Genomic DNA, 17137 nt, shown 5'->3' on the forward strand with positions numbered 1-17137 from the left:
GGGCTGCCGCCATTTCAGGGGTGCTGAGAGCCTGGGAGGGGTGCCACCTCCTGCAAGGATGCGTAGAGTCTGGGAAGGCCACCACCTCCTGCAGTAGTGCCCACAATCTAGGGAGAGCCAGGGAGGGCCATCACCTGCAGGGGTGCTGAAAGCTTGGGAGAGCTGCCACCTCCTGCAGGGGTGCTGAAAGCCTGGGGTGCCAAGAATCTAGGAAGAGCCTGAGAGGGCCGCCACCACCTGCAGGGAGAGCCTGGGAGGGCCACCACCTGCAGGAATGCAAAGAGCCTGGGAGAGCTGCCACTTCCTATAGGGGTGCAGAGAGCCTGGGAGAGCTGCCACTTCCTGCAGGGGTGCAGAGAGCCTGGGAGAGCTACCACCACCTCCTGCAGGGGTGCAGAGAGCCTGGGAGAGCTGCCACTTCCTATAGAGGTGCAGAGAGCCTTGGAGAGCTGCCACCATCTCCTGCAGGGGTGCAGAGAGCCTGGGAGAGCTGCCACCTCCTACAGGGGTGCAGAGAGCCTGGGAGAGCTGCCACTTCCTACAGGAGTGCAGAGAGCCTGGGAGAGCTGCCACCTTTCCTGAGCTTGCGTCTGCTGTGATAATGTTCCTCTTTTGTGTCAACATGGCCTCTCAACTTTGTTCAGCACTGTTTGCTTAACAGCCTTGCTTCTCTGGCCATTGGTTAGACGATGCTGCCTCGGTACCAAGAGCCAGTTCACAGAATCTGCTTTGTGATATTCCCATTCCAGAAAGGTCCTCTGCAGTGATGGGGTGATTCTGTGGAGCAGAGCATGTGTATACACCCTTTGTGTTACCTGTCAATGACTCAGTCATCCCTTTAAAAAAATACCCTGATGAGAATGAGAGCATAAATTTGCTCCTTTGCTATTTAGCTTACCAATCAGTGGTTCTTCCATGATTTTTGTATTCTTGGATGTTTTATTTTATTGTATCTCATTGCACCTGAAGCATTATTTTGTACTGCAGGTAATGTACCTTACAGTTAAACACACCATATCATTCAGACACCATCCTGAGTTATAGTACACTGTAGTCAGCAAAATAATTCTTGTCTTTCCAGAACATTCAGTGAGATAAGTCAAGCAGAAGAACAGTACAGCCTGTGCCAAGAATTATGCAGAGATCTTGCTCAAGATCTCCAAAAAGAAGGACTTAAGGTACTTCATCTTAGGGTGGGATTCTTAGTCTTAAACTGTTTAATCTTAAAATGTTTGATGGCTGAAATGGCTAATCCTCCACATGCAAGTGCCAACATCCTGTATGGGATGTCCCAGCTGCTTTACCTCCTATCCAGCTCCCTGCTTGTGGCCTGGGAAAGCAGTCAAGGATGGCCCAAAGCCTTGGGACCCTGCACCTGCATGGGAGACCCAGAAGAAGCTCCAGGCTCCTGGCTTTGGATTGGCTCAGCTCTGGCCGTTGCAGCCACATGGCTAATGAATCAGTGGCTGGAAGATCGTTCTCTCTATCTCTCCTTTTCTCTGTAAATCTGCCTTTCCAATAAAAATAAATAATAGCATGGTGCAATCACAGATCTCTTTATGATTAGTGCAGGCTGGTAACTATTGGTACAGCCTGTCTGCTGCCTACTCCCCCCGACAGTTCCGGCCTGGGTTAAGTTGTACGGATGAGCAGCCTGGGTGACTGTAGTAGTTCCAGCACTGTGCACACGAGCAAGTGTAAGGGCAGTCACATTGGTGTCAGATACCAGGGAGGGGAAGAGCTTCCTCAGAGCTGTGACACAGAAACCCCTCTCCAGTCGTTCTGTGGTGTTTTTCTCATGTACACAGTGTAAGGGCAGCCACACTGGCATAAGAAACCAGGGAGCAGGAGGGCTTCCTCAGAGCCACGACACAGAAACCCCTCTCCAGTCATCCTGTGGTGTTTTTCCTCGCATAGACATTGACCTCCTGGAATAAACATTTTGTTTCAATGCTCTATTCCAGTTTGCTTAACAGGTTGAAAACAAAAGCTTCAAAGGCTTTGAATTCCTGTTCATAACTTCTTTCACTGATGACAATTCACCTTTGATATTTTCCCAGCACTTTCAGAGGTAAAATTACTATAATATGTGAAGTCATTATAAAGAATAGTATACCTGATGAATAGTTTTTTCGTAACCCTTCTTGTCATACCTTGAGTTCTCTCAAAAATTGTATTGTTTTTGGTTTTAAATTTTTTGTGTGTTGTTTCGTTTGTTTTGAAAAGCAGAATGATGAGGGGAAAGAAACAGAGGTTTTGTGTTTGCTGATTTCTCTCTCTAGTGCCTGCAACAGTGGAGGCGAGCCAGACCAAAGGCAAGAGCCGGAAACCATCCGGGCTGTTGCTGTTGCCCCAGGTGCATAGCAGGGAGCCAGATCAGAAACAGTGGTGGCACTCAGTCCCAGGTGCTCTGCTAGGGACCACCATCCCAAGCAGCAGTGTAGCTTGTCTGGAGAATCATTTGACTGTGGAAGTTGAAGCAGAAATCCTGAAGTGAACATGCTGCTGTGAGCACCTCTTCACTTCTGAGACTGCGTCCAGGGAACTGCACTAAAATGAGCCATTCTGTTTCCATTTCTCAGTCTTGTTCTCCACACACCTGACAGTCCTAGGAGGTACTGGCCAGGGGTCCTGCAGGCGGTCCCAGATCTGGTGCATCAGACAGTTTTCTCATGAGTCAGCCGGGTCATCCTGAGACTAAAGTACTTGCCTCATCACATTGTGCTGGGTCACGTGAAGGCCCTGGGCATCTTGGGCACATGAGAGATGGTCCTTCCCCTAGGCAGTATGTCAGCAAGCCTAGCCTTCCCCAGAGGAGGGGAGGGCAGGAATTAAGCTGTATCTGCAAGAGCTAATAAAATACATCTAACATGGATGTCACCAGTTCAGTCCTTTGAACTGTATGGTTTGGTGACATTAAGTACATGAGCAGTTTTGTGTGACAGCACCATTTGTCTCCAGAACATTTTCATCCTCTCTAGCTACAGCTCTGTGCCTGTGAAATGCTGGCTGCAGACTGAATCCTGAGAGACTGTTTATCATGGTGTCTGTACGTAGAGGAGCAGGAAGTGCCAGTGAGGCACAGTCGGTGAGTCCTGAGAAGTTGTCTGCCATGCTGTCTGTATGTAGGGCAGCAGGAAGTTTGAGTGTCTGTGAGGCGCTGTCAGTGAGGCAACACCTTGTGCTACTGAATCCATCTCTAACAAGAGGAAAGACTAGTTAGCAGAGCCCTTTTCATATGAAGATGTTTTGTAAAAATCCAGTTGGGACAGATTTTATTGCACAGCAGATCAAGCCACTACTTAGGACTCGCATTCCATAGTGGTTTGCAATGTTCCACCTGTCCAGCTTCCTGCTTCCTCCTAGCCACACAGGGTACCTGACTGCTGGCTGAAAGATCTGGCTCTCCCTCCCTCTGTCATTCTGCCTTTCAGGTAATACATTATTTGGCTAAAATTGGGTTCTGATTACTTCTGACTTTCGAGAGACAGAGAGGAAGATCTTCCATCCGATGATTCACTCCCCAAGCAGCCACAGTGGCCAGAGCTGAGCCCATCTGAAGCCAGGAACCTCTTCCGGATCTCCCACGCGGGTGCAGGGTCCCAGGGCTTTGTGCCATCCTTGACTGCTTTGCCAGGCACAAGCAGGGAGCTGGATGGGAAGCAGGGCCACCAGTTCTAATCCTGGTGTGTGCAAGGTGAGGTCTTTAGCCATTAGTCCACCATGCCATGCCCTAATTTTGGCTTTTTAAAAAATGTATTTATTTCAATTGGAAAGTCAGATTTACAGAGGGAAGAGGCAGAGGAAAAGATCCTTCATTCACTCCCCAATTGGCCACAACAGCCAGAGCTGAGCCAGTCTGAAGCCAGGAGTATCTTCCAGGTCTCCCACGCAGGTGCAGGATCACAAGGCTTTGGGCCGTCCTCCACTGCTTTCCCAGGCCACAAGCAGGGAGCTGGATGGGAAGCAGAGCAGCCAGAACATAAACCGGCACTCATATGGGATCCCAGTGCATGCAATGCAAGGGTTTAGCCACGAGGCTACCATGCCAGGCCCTGAGGCCCATTTTAATTACCATGTTCCATCAGTTGTCACTTGTCCTTCCATTCTCTTATGTGTTAGCAGAGACTAAAGACCAAGTGTCGTAACGTTTCACAGGGTCGAACCATTACCATCAAGCTCAAGAATGTGGACTTTGAAGTGAAGACACGAGCATGTACAGTTCCCTGTCCTATTTCTACTGCAGAAGAGATATTTGCTGTAGCTAAGGAGTTACTGAGGACTGAAATTGATGCTGATTTTCCACGTCCCTTGAGATTAAGACTTATGGGTATGACTCAGTTTCTTTTTTTTTCCCTGGATTTAGCCATTCAACTTTGGAATACTCTCTTCTTGGGTTTCTTAATCCTCATCAGCAAGTTCTCACTGTGTACTGCTATTTAGCTTAATTCTTTAGGACTTAATGTATGTGAAACCAGAATCATTCATTTAATTCTAGTTATTTTTCTTTTTTAGGTTTATTTATTTTTATTGGAAGGACAGATCAAATTTACAGAACGGAGAAAGACTGAGAGAAAGATACTCCATCTGCTAGTTCATTCCCTAAATGGCCGTAGCAGTCGGAGCTGAGCCAGTCCAAAGCCACGATCCAAGAGCTTCTTCCAGATCTCCCACACAAATGCAGAGTCCCAAGGCTTTGGGCCATCCTCTACTGGTTTTTCAGGCCACAGACAGGGAGCTGGATGGAAAGTGAAGCAGCTGACACATAAACCGGTGTCCCTGTGGGATCCGGACAGATGCAAGGTGAGGGTATAGCCGTTCAGCCATCGCACTAGGCCCCCAGTTATTTTTCTTACTGCTTGCTGAAATTGGGGGAGCAAGGTATACTTCAAAATTCAGCACTTCATAGATTAGAAAGCAAAGTTTGGTACATGGAGACATGAGTTTTGGGGACCTAAGGCATCGACCCACTGTAAAACATGGTACTGTTTCTATAGCAAAGCAAGACTCCCTTACAGTCTGTTAAGACATTAAATCCTGGGGCCTGCTGCAATGACCTAGTGGCTAAATCCTCACCTTGCATCTTCTAGGATCCCTATTGGTGCTGGTTCTAATCCTGGCTGCTCCACTCTCCATTCAGCTCCCTGCTTGTGGTCTGGGAAAGCAGTCGAGGATGGCCCAAAGTCTTGGGACCCTGCACCCACCTGGGAGACCCCAAAGAAACTCCTAGCTCCTGCCTTCTGGTTAGCTCAGCTCTGGCTGTTGCAGCCATTTGGGTAGTGAACCAGCAGGTGGAAGTTCTTTCTCTCTGCCTCTCCTTTTCTCTGTAAATCTGCCTGTCCAATATAAATAAATGAATAAATGGATAAGTCAATAAATAAAATCTTTTAAGAAAAACCAAACCTTTAAATCCCCTCCTAGGTATTCATTGATCTGTTATGTGCTGTTTTCAGACATGTTGGCTTTCAGAAGTCAGTTAAGGACTGTGACACTGCTGAACCCACTTTCCCAGATATTGCATGATAGAAACCCAGACCCCAGCATGAACTAGAGAGAAACCCCACCTGACTCACTGGCATCCAGCTGCTGCACTGCCTGTCCAGTTCTCTGCTAATGTGTCTGGAAAAGCATAGAGGATGCCCCAGTCCTTGGACTCCTGCACTCCTGTGGGACCCTGGAGGAAGCTCCCTGCTGCAGCCTTGACCCCAGCTGTTCTGGCCATTTTGGCACAGAGAGTCAACAGATGGAAGATGTCTGTCTGTGTCTCTCTGTAACTCTTACTTTGAAATAAATGTATCTTTAAAAAAAAGTAAACTGGGGAAAGAATGTGCATAAGTGTTTCAGAATAATGTAGGATTAGCTAAAGAGTTAATATATAGTTGATTCCAGTTATTTGTTTATTATTTAATGAGTCCTATATATGCCAGGTTCAGGAAATAGTTAATGCTACCCAGTTTTATAAAGAAATTGCCTACTCCTAATACCAGCTGTGGTTTAGAAAAATACATCCTTTGTTTGATTTCTCCATGAGCATGTTCTCTGTGTGTGTGCACACACGCGTGCTGCAGGTGAGCTGGCCCTGTGGAATCTGGGACCGACTGGTTGTGGCTGTTTTAACGCAGGTGTCCGGGTGTCTGGTTTTCCCAGTGAAGAGGACAGGAAACAGCAGCAAAGGAGCATCGTGGGCTTCCTACAGGCTGGACACCAAGTCCCGCCAGCCACAGGCCCTGCACCAGAGGGAATGGGTACAGACCTGTTGCCAAAACCCCCAGAAACCACTCTTAAAAAAAAGAGCTTCTTTGATAAGAAACGATTGGAAAGGAAAGAGGGTCATCAAGACGCACTGAAATGTGACGGTACAGATGAACAAAATCTGCAGACCTCACACACAGTCCAAGTTTTAAAGAGGACAATGAATGAGAACCTGGTATCAGAGAATCTACCCAGCCTGGGCACCTTTACCTGTCCTGTGTGCTGTCAGGAGCAAGGAGGGGTCAGTCTGGAGGCCTTCAACAGGCACGTGGACACGTGTCTTGAGGCACCTTCAGGCAGGGAGGCCTCCCGAGTGTGGTTAGGCTCAGGGGCTGCTGCCGCTGAAGTCAGCAACAAGGAAAACGCGCACTGCTTTTTCTCCTGCGGCGAGAAGCAGGATGACCAGGCCCCACCGAAGAGTGCAGGCCTTGCCACTGGAGGCCCTGTGGGCCTCTCATCTGAAGCACAAAGTGCAGGCACTTCAAGTCCTAACCACAGCAAGGAGGACCACACTGACCTCCCAGAACACAGCTACCACAACTCTGCATGGGAAGGCCAAGGGGCCAGCCTATTTGGGGAGCAGGAGTGCCCCCAGCCGGATGTATGTGAGGTCACAGCAGGTCGAGCTCTGGTGTGTCCTGTCTGTAACCAGGAGCAGAAGACGCCAGATCTTACCCTGTTCAATGTGCATGTGGATATTTGCTTAAATAAAGATGTTATCCATGAACTGAGAAACAATCAGGATAATCTAGTTCCTCAACTCAAAGAAAATTCTAGAAGCTCTGGTGAGTCTGTTTCCTTTTAAACAATATGATTTTCTATGTTTTTAAAAAATCAAATGAAATTATTAAAAGACCCAGAAGTTTCAAGAGCTGAGTGTTGTAATTAAAAAAAAAAAAAAATGCCTTCAGAGAACATTTTTAAAACACAGTAATCAATTAACTATATCCCCAAGGCCAGAAAACCTTTTGATTTGTTTTTGGTAGTGCTACCTAGTCAATTTTCAAAATAAATGTAGGAGAGAATTAGTGTTAGTAAATTAGGAGGAAATCATACTGCATAGCTTCTAGTTTGTGTAAGTAAAAAGGACATAGTACCGAGGAAGTTTTTTTATATTTAGTCAGCTTTAATTTTTAAAATTTTTGTGCACCTTTTCAATTTATATTGTTCATTGTGGCTTTTCTTGATTTTTCTTCACTCAGAAACCAGTTTGAGCAGAGTACGGAAGACTTCAGCAAAAACAAAAAGGTATGATTATCTTTAACGCTAATAGTGAATAATAATTGTCTTAAAATGTCATGTTTTGAGATCTTGTAGTAGGTATTAAGTTTTTATTTTTTTAAGTCTTCAGATAAGATTTTTAAAAACTGCTTATTTGCAGCATTATTTTTTACAAAACACCTTCTATGTTGTGATTGCATGTTCTCTTTCATTTCAGGCCAACACTGATGAAAACCCACTCAGCGTCAAAAAAAGCCAAGCCAAGCAACACCACACAGACTATCGATACTTTCTTTAAATGAACATTGCATATTTTAGGGTTAACTTTTAATTGAAAATATTTTATAATCAATGAATTTATTTTAATTTACAAATCCTTTAATGGAGACAGCTGCATAATCCCTCTCTAATGGCATTTTTTCTGAGAATGTGGAATATGGTCAGATGTACTTATAAGAATGTGCAATACGTACAAGTTTACTTCTGTGTACCTTTGCCTTAACATGAGAACTTCTTCTATTATCAGTGAAAATCAATCCTTTAGAGACTATTTTAAAAAGAGAAGCAGAAATGAAATAAGAAAGTGATTTGTTACTTTTACAGTGGACATAAACCTCGGGGGTCAGGGCTCTCAGTGGCCCCTAAGCACTTGTCCACGGGGGTCAGGGCTCTCAGTTGCCCCTAAGCACTTGTCCACAGGGGTCAGGGCTCTCAGTTGCCCGTAAGCACTTGTCCACGGGGGTCAGGGCTCTCAGTTGCCCCTAAGCACTTGTCCACGGGGGTCAGGGCTCTCAGTTGCCCGTAAGCACTTGTCCACAGGGGTCAGGGCTCTTGGTGGCCCATAAGCACTTTTCCACTGTGCCCCCCAGGCTGCTGTTTGATCGTGGTATCTTCTGACAGCTCTTGGGCATTCAGCACCAAAACGTTATCATAGTTTCTGTGATAAGTTTTAGCTTAGCAGAACTCCTCTCTGCCTGTTTTTTTTTTTAATCTTCAGGAAAATAGTATCACCATATTATCTGTCAAATGGATCTTTACTTAAAATATTATTTATTTGATCTTATTTGTAATTCTTTTATGAATGAAAATTCGCTTTATAAACAGTAGTTTTATATGTGGAAGTGGCAAGGTTTTATTTCTTGACAGTTTGCTTTTTTCCATACTTGTATTAAAGGATAAACTGTACGGTCATTGTAATGTGAAAATGTGCAGTTCAAAAGATAAGTTTGTATCAGAATATATAATTTATCTTAGTTGCATTTCCAGGACACTTTTATTGATGGCTGTGAAAGAAGACATTGTAAATATAGTTAGATATGCTAAACACTTGTGTGTTGTCAGTGAATTCTTTAAAAGTCAGTTATGTAGTTGGAACATGAAGAAGGAAGCCAGTGTGTTGACCACAGTGAACTACCTCTCTTGTTCTCTTATGTTTTTGTTTTCTGTTCTTTTTCTTGTTTTAGCTCCTTAACTATTCAAGGAAATTACATGTATTAGCATCTGGTAACTTGCCTGGAAATTCCTAGATTGTTTGACCAGGCTGAGTGCTTGTTGAGTGCTTGTGGGCTCATTGCCGCCCCACAGCAAGTAGGGCACTGGTGCACTTGGTGAATCCCAAGCCCACCAAAGCTGATTTAGATGCACTCTGTTTTCCATCTAGCCTGAAGTTTATTGTTTTTAACATTGGAGCAAATTCCAAATTATCTTCATGTAAGTAAGTGATTTAGCTGAATGTTATCCTTTAGTAGTTCTCAGTAGTAATTGAAAATAAAATTGTAGTTGATCAGTCAACCAGCAGAGGTGCTTCCTTGCTTTTGTGTTTTTACCCCAATGAGTTCATTCACATTTTTCTGCCTCAATTCTCAGCATCTTTTGCTGTTTTTTTTTAAGGTATTAAATCCATTTTCTCATTTTTATACTGATTAGAGAAATTTTTAGAAACTACAGCAAAACTGCAGGAAATGGTTAGAGGCACCACAACCCAATACAAAGCTGTTGGGAAGAACATACAGCTCAAATAGTGGTAAAACCAGGATCCAGAATGCACTCGTGTAGATAGTTCCTGTAGACAAGAAAAGACAATTAACTGAAATTTGTCAAAAGACTTTTCTGCAGTTTATTTGAAAGTCAGAGAATTACCAGATTTGATCTTGATAGGCTATATTGTACTTTTTCCTCACTCTTTTTATGGTCCTGAAAGACTTCCCTGCATTCCCCCCATCACGGATTAACATAGCGTATTGAGGGTAAAGTAGGTGTTACAGTTTTTCAATGTAGATCTTAAGTATTTTGACATTAATTGTTGGTTTATAGTTTACATTGCATTATCTTATTACATTGGATACAGGTTGTTATAGATTGCACTATTATTACAATATACAGGTACCATCTTCCAAGTTGTCATCTTATCATCTCAGATTAAGGCAAACATGTGGTATTTAACCTTTTGGGATTGGTTCATTTCTCTTAGCATGATGGATTCCATTCGGGCCCATTTGTCCACAAAGAACTGCATTTCGTTTTTTTTAATAGCTGAGTAGTATTCCATAGAGTAGATGACCCATAGCTTTCTTATCCAGTCTTCTATAGCAAAACTACTATACCAATGCATGAGGGGGGAACCAGCTGTGATCCTGACAACCTCTTAACAGGAGGTCATGTACGTGGAGCAAGAGGGCACTCCAGGGTGCAGCAGGTGGTAAGGAGGAAGCTTGGATCCCAACCATGAAGACTCCCAGACCTTCACCACAAACTATTAATACGAGCAACAAGGACTACATCCCAACTGCCTAGGAGACCACAGGGAATTGGATGCCCTCGGAGGCCGAGTGCTCTGAGGTCACCCACCCTCAATCGGAACTTCCGCAGGGGATAGAAGAAGTCCAAACACTACCGCGCAGAAACCAACGTCATCGGAAAGACAACCAGAAGCCCTGAGCGGTTCGCAGAAACAGAAGAACGATAAACGTCCTTCGGGACCAGGGAGCAGAGCTTTCTCTGGTCTGAACCTGGCTCCACCTCTGGACCCCCACCCTCTCTCGCGATGACCATCGGGATCGCTCCGAAAACCCCTCATAGCAAACAAACAATCATACAAACTAAAAAAACCTAAAATAAATAGACAAACAACAAAAAGTAGAGCCTGGATTTTGACAGGAAAGAGCTGGCATGGATTGGCTCATGCCTCGCTGGGTGGGACACAAAGATTAGTCACTCCTCACCATGGTGTTGGGGATTTCCCTGCACACTCCCCCCCAAAAAAGAAACAAACAAAAAAATGTTCAGCACCTTAATTGTCGACAAATGTCTTGTTAGAGTTACAAGTCAGTCTAGATTACCCTAAAATCTGCCAAGATCAGCAAAATTATACTTCAACACAACAAATGGCTAAATACTAAAATGAAATAGACACGAGACAGCTGAATGGTACGTTATAGCCATTTTAAGGTATATAGCAGTCGGTTCTGTATATAAACTAAAATTGAAATGTCAATGAGCTAATCATAGGTTGTGGTTAAGATCTTGCTTTCTTTTTTTTTTTTTTTTTTTTTTTTTTTGTAACACTGGTTACTCACAACCATGTCAATTCCATAATGTTGCAAATTGCTGTTGATGTTATGTCGGGACTCTTGGTTGAATGGGATGATATTCTGCCAGCTCTAACAACGGACCAGAAATGGTCTCCCCAAGAGACTGTTCAACCCATCTGGACAATAAACAGCTGGACTTTATACTTGGTATATGTTTGCAAGGAAAGAATCTTGATTGAATTTGAACTGTAATACTGCATCAAGGTGGAGGAAGCCACGGGGGGGGGACGTGGGGGGGGATTCCCAGAGCCTAAGTCAGAGAAGAAATCTTAAACCCTCTGGTTCACTTCCCAAACACTCACAACAGCCAGAATGGAGCCCAAAGCCCAAAGCCAGGAGACCAGAACTCCACCCAGGTTTGCCTGTGGGTGGTAGGGCCCCAGGACCTGAACCATCGTTTCCTGCTGCCCAGGGTGAGCAAAAAGTGGGAATTGGAAGGAGGTACTCCAACACACGGTGCAGGTATCACAGATGGTGTGTTAACCGCCGTGCCAGACACCTGCCCCAGTCAAAAGGCCTAAACTGACACATAACACAAAAGGGAATCCAAATGGCCAAGAGGCATAACATTCATATTCTCATGAGCAATCCAGAGACCAGAAGTACCAATGATCCTGAGTGTCACTGATGAGATAGATGAACATTTACTGTCTCTGCCCACTGTCCAAGCAGTGGGCACCAGGGCAGCAGGTCCCCTGAGGAAGCTGGAGAGACAAAGGGAGATCAGGTGGGATTTCTTCTGTTGTGCCCCTTGTTGCAGGACTGGCACAAGCTGGTAAGGGCCCTAGCAGAGGCTGTAGCTCCCAGAGACAGGCCCTACTCTGCCCCTTCTGTAGATTCTCCTCCCCTTCAACCAATGTGCTGGCCAAAGGGCCTCACTCTTACCATGAATGCCACAGGCTGTGCCTTGTGCTCTGTTTTCTCTGCAGCTGCCTGGGCGTTTGTGTGTAAATGGTCCCTTAGGAAGACTAATGGACCTAGGAAATGCGTGCAGAAATGTTCACAGCACTGGAGTTAGCACAAGCCTTGAGGACATGTAGTCCTGTGTATTCAAACAGTGGGTTATGTGCATTGAGGAAAAGGAAGGAAATTGATGGATGTAATGAGAACCAGAGGATGCTGGTCTAAACTAAGTGTGGCATCCCAAGCAGGTGGGCGAATGAGATGCAGTGACAGTGAAAGGGTGTTCTGTGTCCCCAGAGTCGGCAGAGCTGTCGTGGAGAAACAGAGGCACATGGAGCATGGGTCCTGGCAGTCCTGCTTATAGTTCAAGGGCAGTTGTTCACAGACACACTTGGATTTGTGTTCAAGGATTAAAATACAGTGAAGTTCTCTGTATATATCCGACTTTTCAATAAAAATAAATCTTTAAAAAAAAATACAGTGAAGTGTCCTCATGCAACCTTATGCATGTCAGGAACCACATCTCTCACAGGATGGCATTCCCTGCCTCCCTCACACTCCAGGGAAGGGGGGTCCATCCCAGCAGTTGGCAGAATGCTGACACAAATGTCCTTCATGCTGCAGCCTACACCAACACTTGGGTTGTTTCAGGAAAAATAGTGTAACTGCTTGACCAAGTGCCTCGTCAGCACCAAATGAGCCAGTTACCATACCTCTGCCCTCCCCACAGCCCCCACAGGTGCTGGTCAGTCTGGTAGATTTTACTATTTACAGCACATTCTAGTTTCTTTTAGTTGCAGGTTTCTTACGAAAAGTGAGCTTCACTGGTTGGCCTTGGTGCTATGCTTCAAGGGCAAGTTCAAAGGTGCTGGTTCTATTGTCTTTCAGGAATCATTTCAGGCTTCTCACTCCAGCCTTGAGTTCGAGGTAGAAGGAAGGGACAGCTAAGGACAAAGGACAACTCCTTGGCACACACAGCCCACCCTCCAGGTCCAGCCTGAGGTCAGCACACAAGGCCCACTCCCCAAGACCAGCCTGGGGTCACTGCACGTGACTTGGAGACAGGAAAAGCTACAGTGCTGCCCCCAGGCTCTGCAGTAGAGGAAGCTGGAATCAAGAGCATAAGGAACACTGCATAAGGAATACTCTGCATAAGGAACACTATGACAAAATAGCACCTAACCTCCTGGCCAAATGCCTGCCCCTGAGTGGACTTACTCCTTTCCATTTTCTATGAAAGGCAGATTCCATTTACTTCCAAAGCCCACAAGAGCCAGGGCTGGGCCAAGCCAGGAGTCCCAAATTCAGTTCAGGTCTCCCATGTGGGTGTCAGGGACCCGAGTACTTGAGCCATCACTGGCTACCTGCCAGGAAGCATAGATATCAGGAAGTGAGATTGGGGAACTGGGACTGCACCCAGGGGCTGTGATACTGGACACAGATGCTCAAACAGCAACTTAACCACCATGCCAGATTCCCACTTCCTGGTTGCAAGTGTGTTGCTTTAAGATTTATTTGTTCTGGGCTGGCACGGAAGCTTAGCAGCTAAAGTCCTTGCCTTGAAAGCACCAAGATCCCATATGGGTGCTAGTTCTAATCCTGGAGGCCCCAATTCCTATCCAGCTCCCTGTTTGTGGCCTGGGAAAGCAGTCGAGGATGGCCCAAAGCCTTGGGACCCGGGCTTTGGATCGGTGCAGCTCCAGCCATTGCGGCCATTTGGGGAGTGAATCATCAGACAAAAGATCTTCCTCTCCGTCTCTCCTCCTCTCTGTATATCTGACTTCACAGTAAAAATAAATCTTTTTGTTTTTTAAATATTCATTTGTTCTTATTGGAAAGACAAATCAGATTTATAGAGAGACAAAGAGTTTCCATGCACTGGTTCACTCCCCAAATGGCTGCAGCTGAGCCGATCTGAAGCTAGGAACTTCCTCCAGGTCTCCCACATGGGTGCAGGGTTCCAAGCCTTTGGCCATCCTCTGTTGCTTTCTCAGGGAGCTGGGTGAGAAGTGAAGCAGCCAGGTTAGAACTAGCACCAATATGGGATCCCAGTGCTTGCAAAGTGAGGATTTAATCACTAGGCCATCATGCCAGGCCGTGGATAAGAATTTTAAAAACAACACTAAAGGGGCTGGTGCTGTGGCGTAACAAGTAAAGCTGCTGCCTGCAGTGCTAGTATCCCATATGGACAGGAGTTCGAGTCCCAGTTGCTCTACTTTCCATTCAGCTCTTTGCTAAGGCATCTGGGAAAGCAGGAGAGGATAGTCCAAGTGCTTGGTTTCCTGAATGCATGTTGGTGACCAGAAGAAACTCCTGGAGCCGAGCACACAGGCATGCACAGCTGGGCCTGCGTCCTGCAGAGGCCAAAGGTGGCCCATGGCCTATCGTCAAGTTTCAAAAGGTGCAACACTACAGATCCTGTCGTTGGTGTAAATGCCTCATCCATCAAGACAGTACTCAACACTCTCAGCGCTCCGCCAGAGACCATGCTGAACCCACTGAGCGGATCCTAACCACAACACGCCAGCTGGTGCAGGAACACCACATGCCTCGTACAACACGTCACTGCTGGTGACGTAGGTGATAGTGGGCCTCCAGGACCCCCAAACGTCACACTCCGCGCCGCGGCTGCGCGGCTCACCAAAGGCCACGTGACAACCAGGGGCTCGCGTGCTGCGCCCGGCACGCACAGTAAGCCGCCCCCGGGAGGCGGGCTAGGGCGGGGGCTACGCGCGTGCGGGAGATCCGCGGGGCGGGCCCGGCGTGTGGTGACGTCGTACGCCGAGGGTGGGGGAGCTCGCGCTCCAGCGGCGGACTGAGGGAACTGAGGGGGCTGAGGGAAGGCGGCGGGCTGAGGGGGCTGAGAGGCTGAGGGAAGGCGGCGGGCTGAGGGGGCTGAGAGGCTGAGGGAAGGCGGCGGGCTGAGGGAAGGCGGCGGGCTGAGGGGGCTGAGAGGCTGAGGGAAGGCGGGCTGAGGGGGCTGAGAGGCTGAGGGAAGGCGGCGGGCTGAGGGGGCTGAGAGGCTGAGGGAAGGCGGCGGGCTGAGGGGGCTGAGAGGCTGAGGGAAGGCGGCGGGCTGAGGGGGCTGAGAGGCTGAGGGAAGGCGGGCTGAGGGGGCTGAGGGAAGGCGGCGGGATGAGGGAAGGAGGCAGGCGGACCCTGAGTAGGGACCCCAGGTTGCAGCAGCCCTCAGGGTGGTGACCTGGACCACATTCCCCCGGTTAGAATTGGAGACCATTGCGGGACCTGAATTTCTAGTCTGTCCTGACATCATTTTTCCGCTGCGAACTTCTCTGTGTTTCTCTTTTGATTTTTAGAATTTTAGCTGTGAATGTGTATATAGATGTATTTCACTTTCTGTCCTGTTTTTCCATCTACATATTAGTATATACACGGATAATGCTTTCTATTCCATATATTTGCTATTTAGAAATTTTTGTTGAAAGGCAAACACACATACACAGTGGGGACAGAGAGGGACTGATGCCTACCTTCCGTTCCCTGGTTCACTCCCGGAACACCCACAGCCAGGGCTGCACTCAAGCAGTCCCCTTCCTTCCTGTGCACAGCAGGAAGCTGGAGTCGGCCCCTGTGCTCCCACAGCGCCCAGAGGTGTCTCCCACCCCGCAGTACTTCCAACAGCAGGCCCCTTTCATGTTGTCATTCAAGGAGAGTCTGAAATTATACGAGGCGTCCTCAGCACAACATTTTGCCATGTGTTTGTTTTTCACTAATGAAGAAATATCTAAAGGAAAAACATGTATGTTGAAGATGAACATTGAAATTTATATGAAAATGAAATGTATTTCATTAGTTAATGAAAAGAATTCCAAATGAAGATTCCCTCTGGTATTTAAGGGTTTTAATCTTTTTTTTTTTTTAAGATTTAAGAGGTTGGTGTCATGGTTCAACAGGCTTATCCTCTGTTCTGTAGCACCAGCATGCCTAATGGGCTGCTCCATTGCCCATCCACCCCCTTGCTTGTGGCCTAGGAAAGCAGTGGAGGATGGTCCAAGGCCTTGGGTCCAAGGCCTGTACCCATGCCACAGACCTGGAAGAAGCTTCTGCCTTTGGGCTGGCTCAGCTCCTGCTGTTGCAGCCACTTGTGTAAACCAGCAAATGTAAGAGCTTTCTCGTTGTCCCTCCTCTTTGTAAATCTACCTTTCCAATAAAACTAAATAAATCTTTTTTTAAAATGGGCCTGGCATGATAGCCTAGTGGTTAAAGTCCTCACCTTCCATGCATCAGGATCCCATATCTGCGCTGGTTTGTGTCCCAACTGCTCTACATCCATCCAGCTCCGTGCTTGTGCCCTGAGAAAGTGGTACAAGATGGCCCAAAGCCTTGCGACCCTGCATCCACATGGGAGACCCCAGGGAAGCTCCTAGCTCCTCATTTCAGGTCAGCTCAGCTTGTGACCATTGCAGCCACTTGGGTAGTGAACCAGCAGATGGAAGGTCTTCCTCTCTCTCTTCTCTGTAAAATCTGCCTTTCCAGTAAAAATAAGTAAATGTTTTTTTAAAAATTATTAATTTGAAAGGCAGTTACAGCTGGCCCCTGAATTGGAGTTTCAGATAATGCCATAATTTTCAAATGGGAGAAATGTAGATTTATTCAGAGTAAAATTCTGGAGCCTGTTTAGTAATGGTATAGTACTGAAATTACAGCCAGGTTGAGATCAATCCCACTAGACGCTTCCCAGATGGCACAGAACTCGAAAGCTGCCTTGTTGCACGTTAAGATTAGGGTTGGGGCGGACCCTAACTGATAAATCCATCTCAGGCAGGGCCCGTGGGTGCCTCGCCCAAGACCAAAGAGACGGAAAGGCGGGAAGACAAAGGACACAGGTACCCACGGACGGCGACCGAGCATGGCCATGCACCGTGTGTGGCAGAGGCGGGAGAGGCAGGGACCTCAGGAGCATAAGGCTGCAGATGCGGACCCCGAGGGCCGTGAGTTTGGGGTGGGCTGGGGTGCCCGGTGCCTCCTGTTCGAGCGGCTTCAGTGAGACTTGCAGACTTCAGGCCCTGGAGGAACGGTGCTCTCACCCACCTGTGAGGCGCTCTGGGGAAGCGGTAGGGACTGTGTGCTCAGCGGGGACTTCCACGCAGTGCCTGGCCATGTCTCCCTGAGCTCTGGGCCCTCGCCTGGAGAAGTTAGTGTGGACCCCA

The 17137-nt window shown here is 47.0% G+C and overlaps 1 protein-coding gene across 3 annotated transcripts in view; it reads left to right on the forward strand.

Annotated features, from left to right (window-relative positions):
- Nucleotides 1-8799, forward strand: part of POLK (DNA polymerase kappa) — a 44909-nt gene extending 36110 nt beyond the window's left edge. For all 3 annotated transcript variants that reach the window (XM_058656375.1, XM_058656377.1, XM_058656376.1), the window contains 5 exons: nt 1082-1178; nt 4159-4330; nt 6123-7037; nt 7455-7500; nt 7691-8799. In XM_058656375.1, the coding sequence (XP_058512358.1) occupies nt 1082-1178; nt 4159-4330; nt 6123-7037; nt 7455-7500; nt 7691-7775 (1315 nt within the window). In that variant the 3' untranslated portion in view covers nt 7776-8799. The remainder of the gene's footprint in view (nt 1-1081; nt 1179-4158; nt 4331-6122; nt 7038-7454; nt 7501-7690) is intronic.
- The last annotated feature ends 8338 nt before the right edge of the window (nt 8800-17137 follow it).

This window comes from Ochotona princeps, chromosome 28 (genome assembly GCF_030435755.1).
Source record: "Ochotona princeps isolate mOchPri1 chromosome 28, mOchPri1.hap1, whole genome shotgun sequence".
NCBI classification, from domain to species: Eukaryota; Metazoa; Chordata; class Mammalia; order Lagomorpha; family Ochotonidae; genus Ochotona; species Ochotona princeps.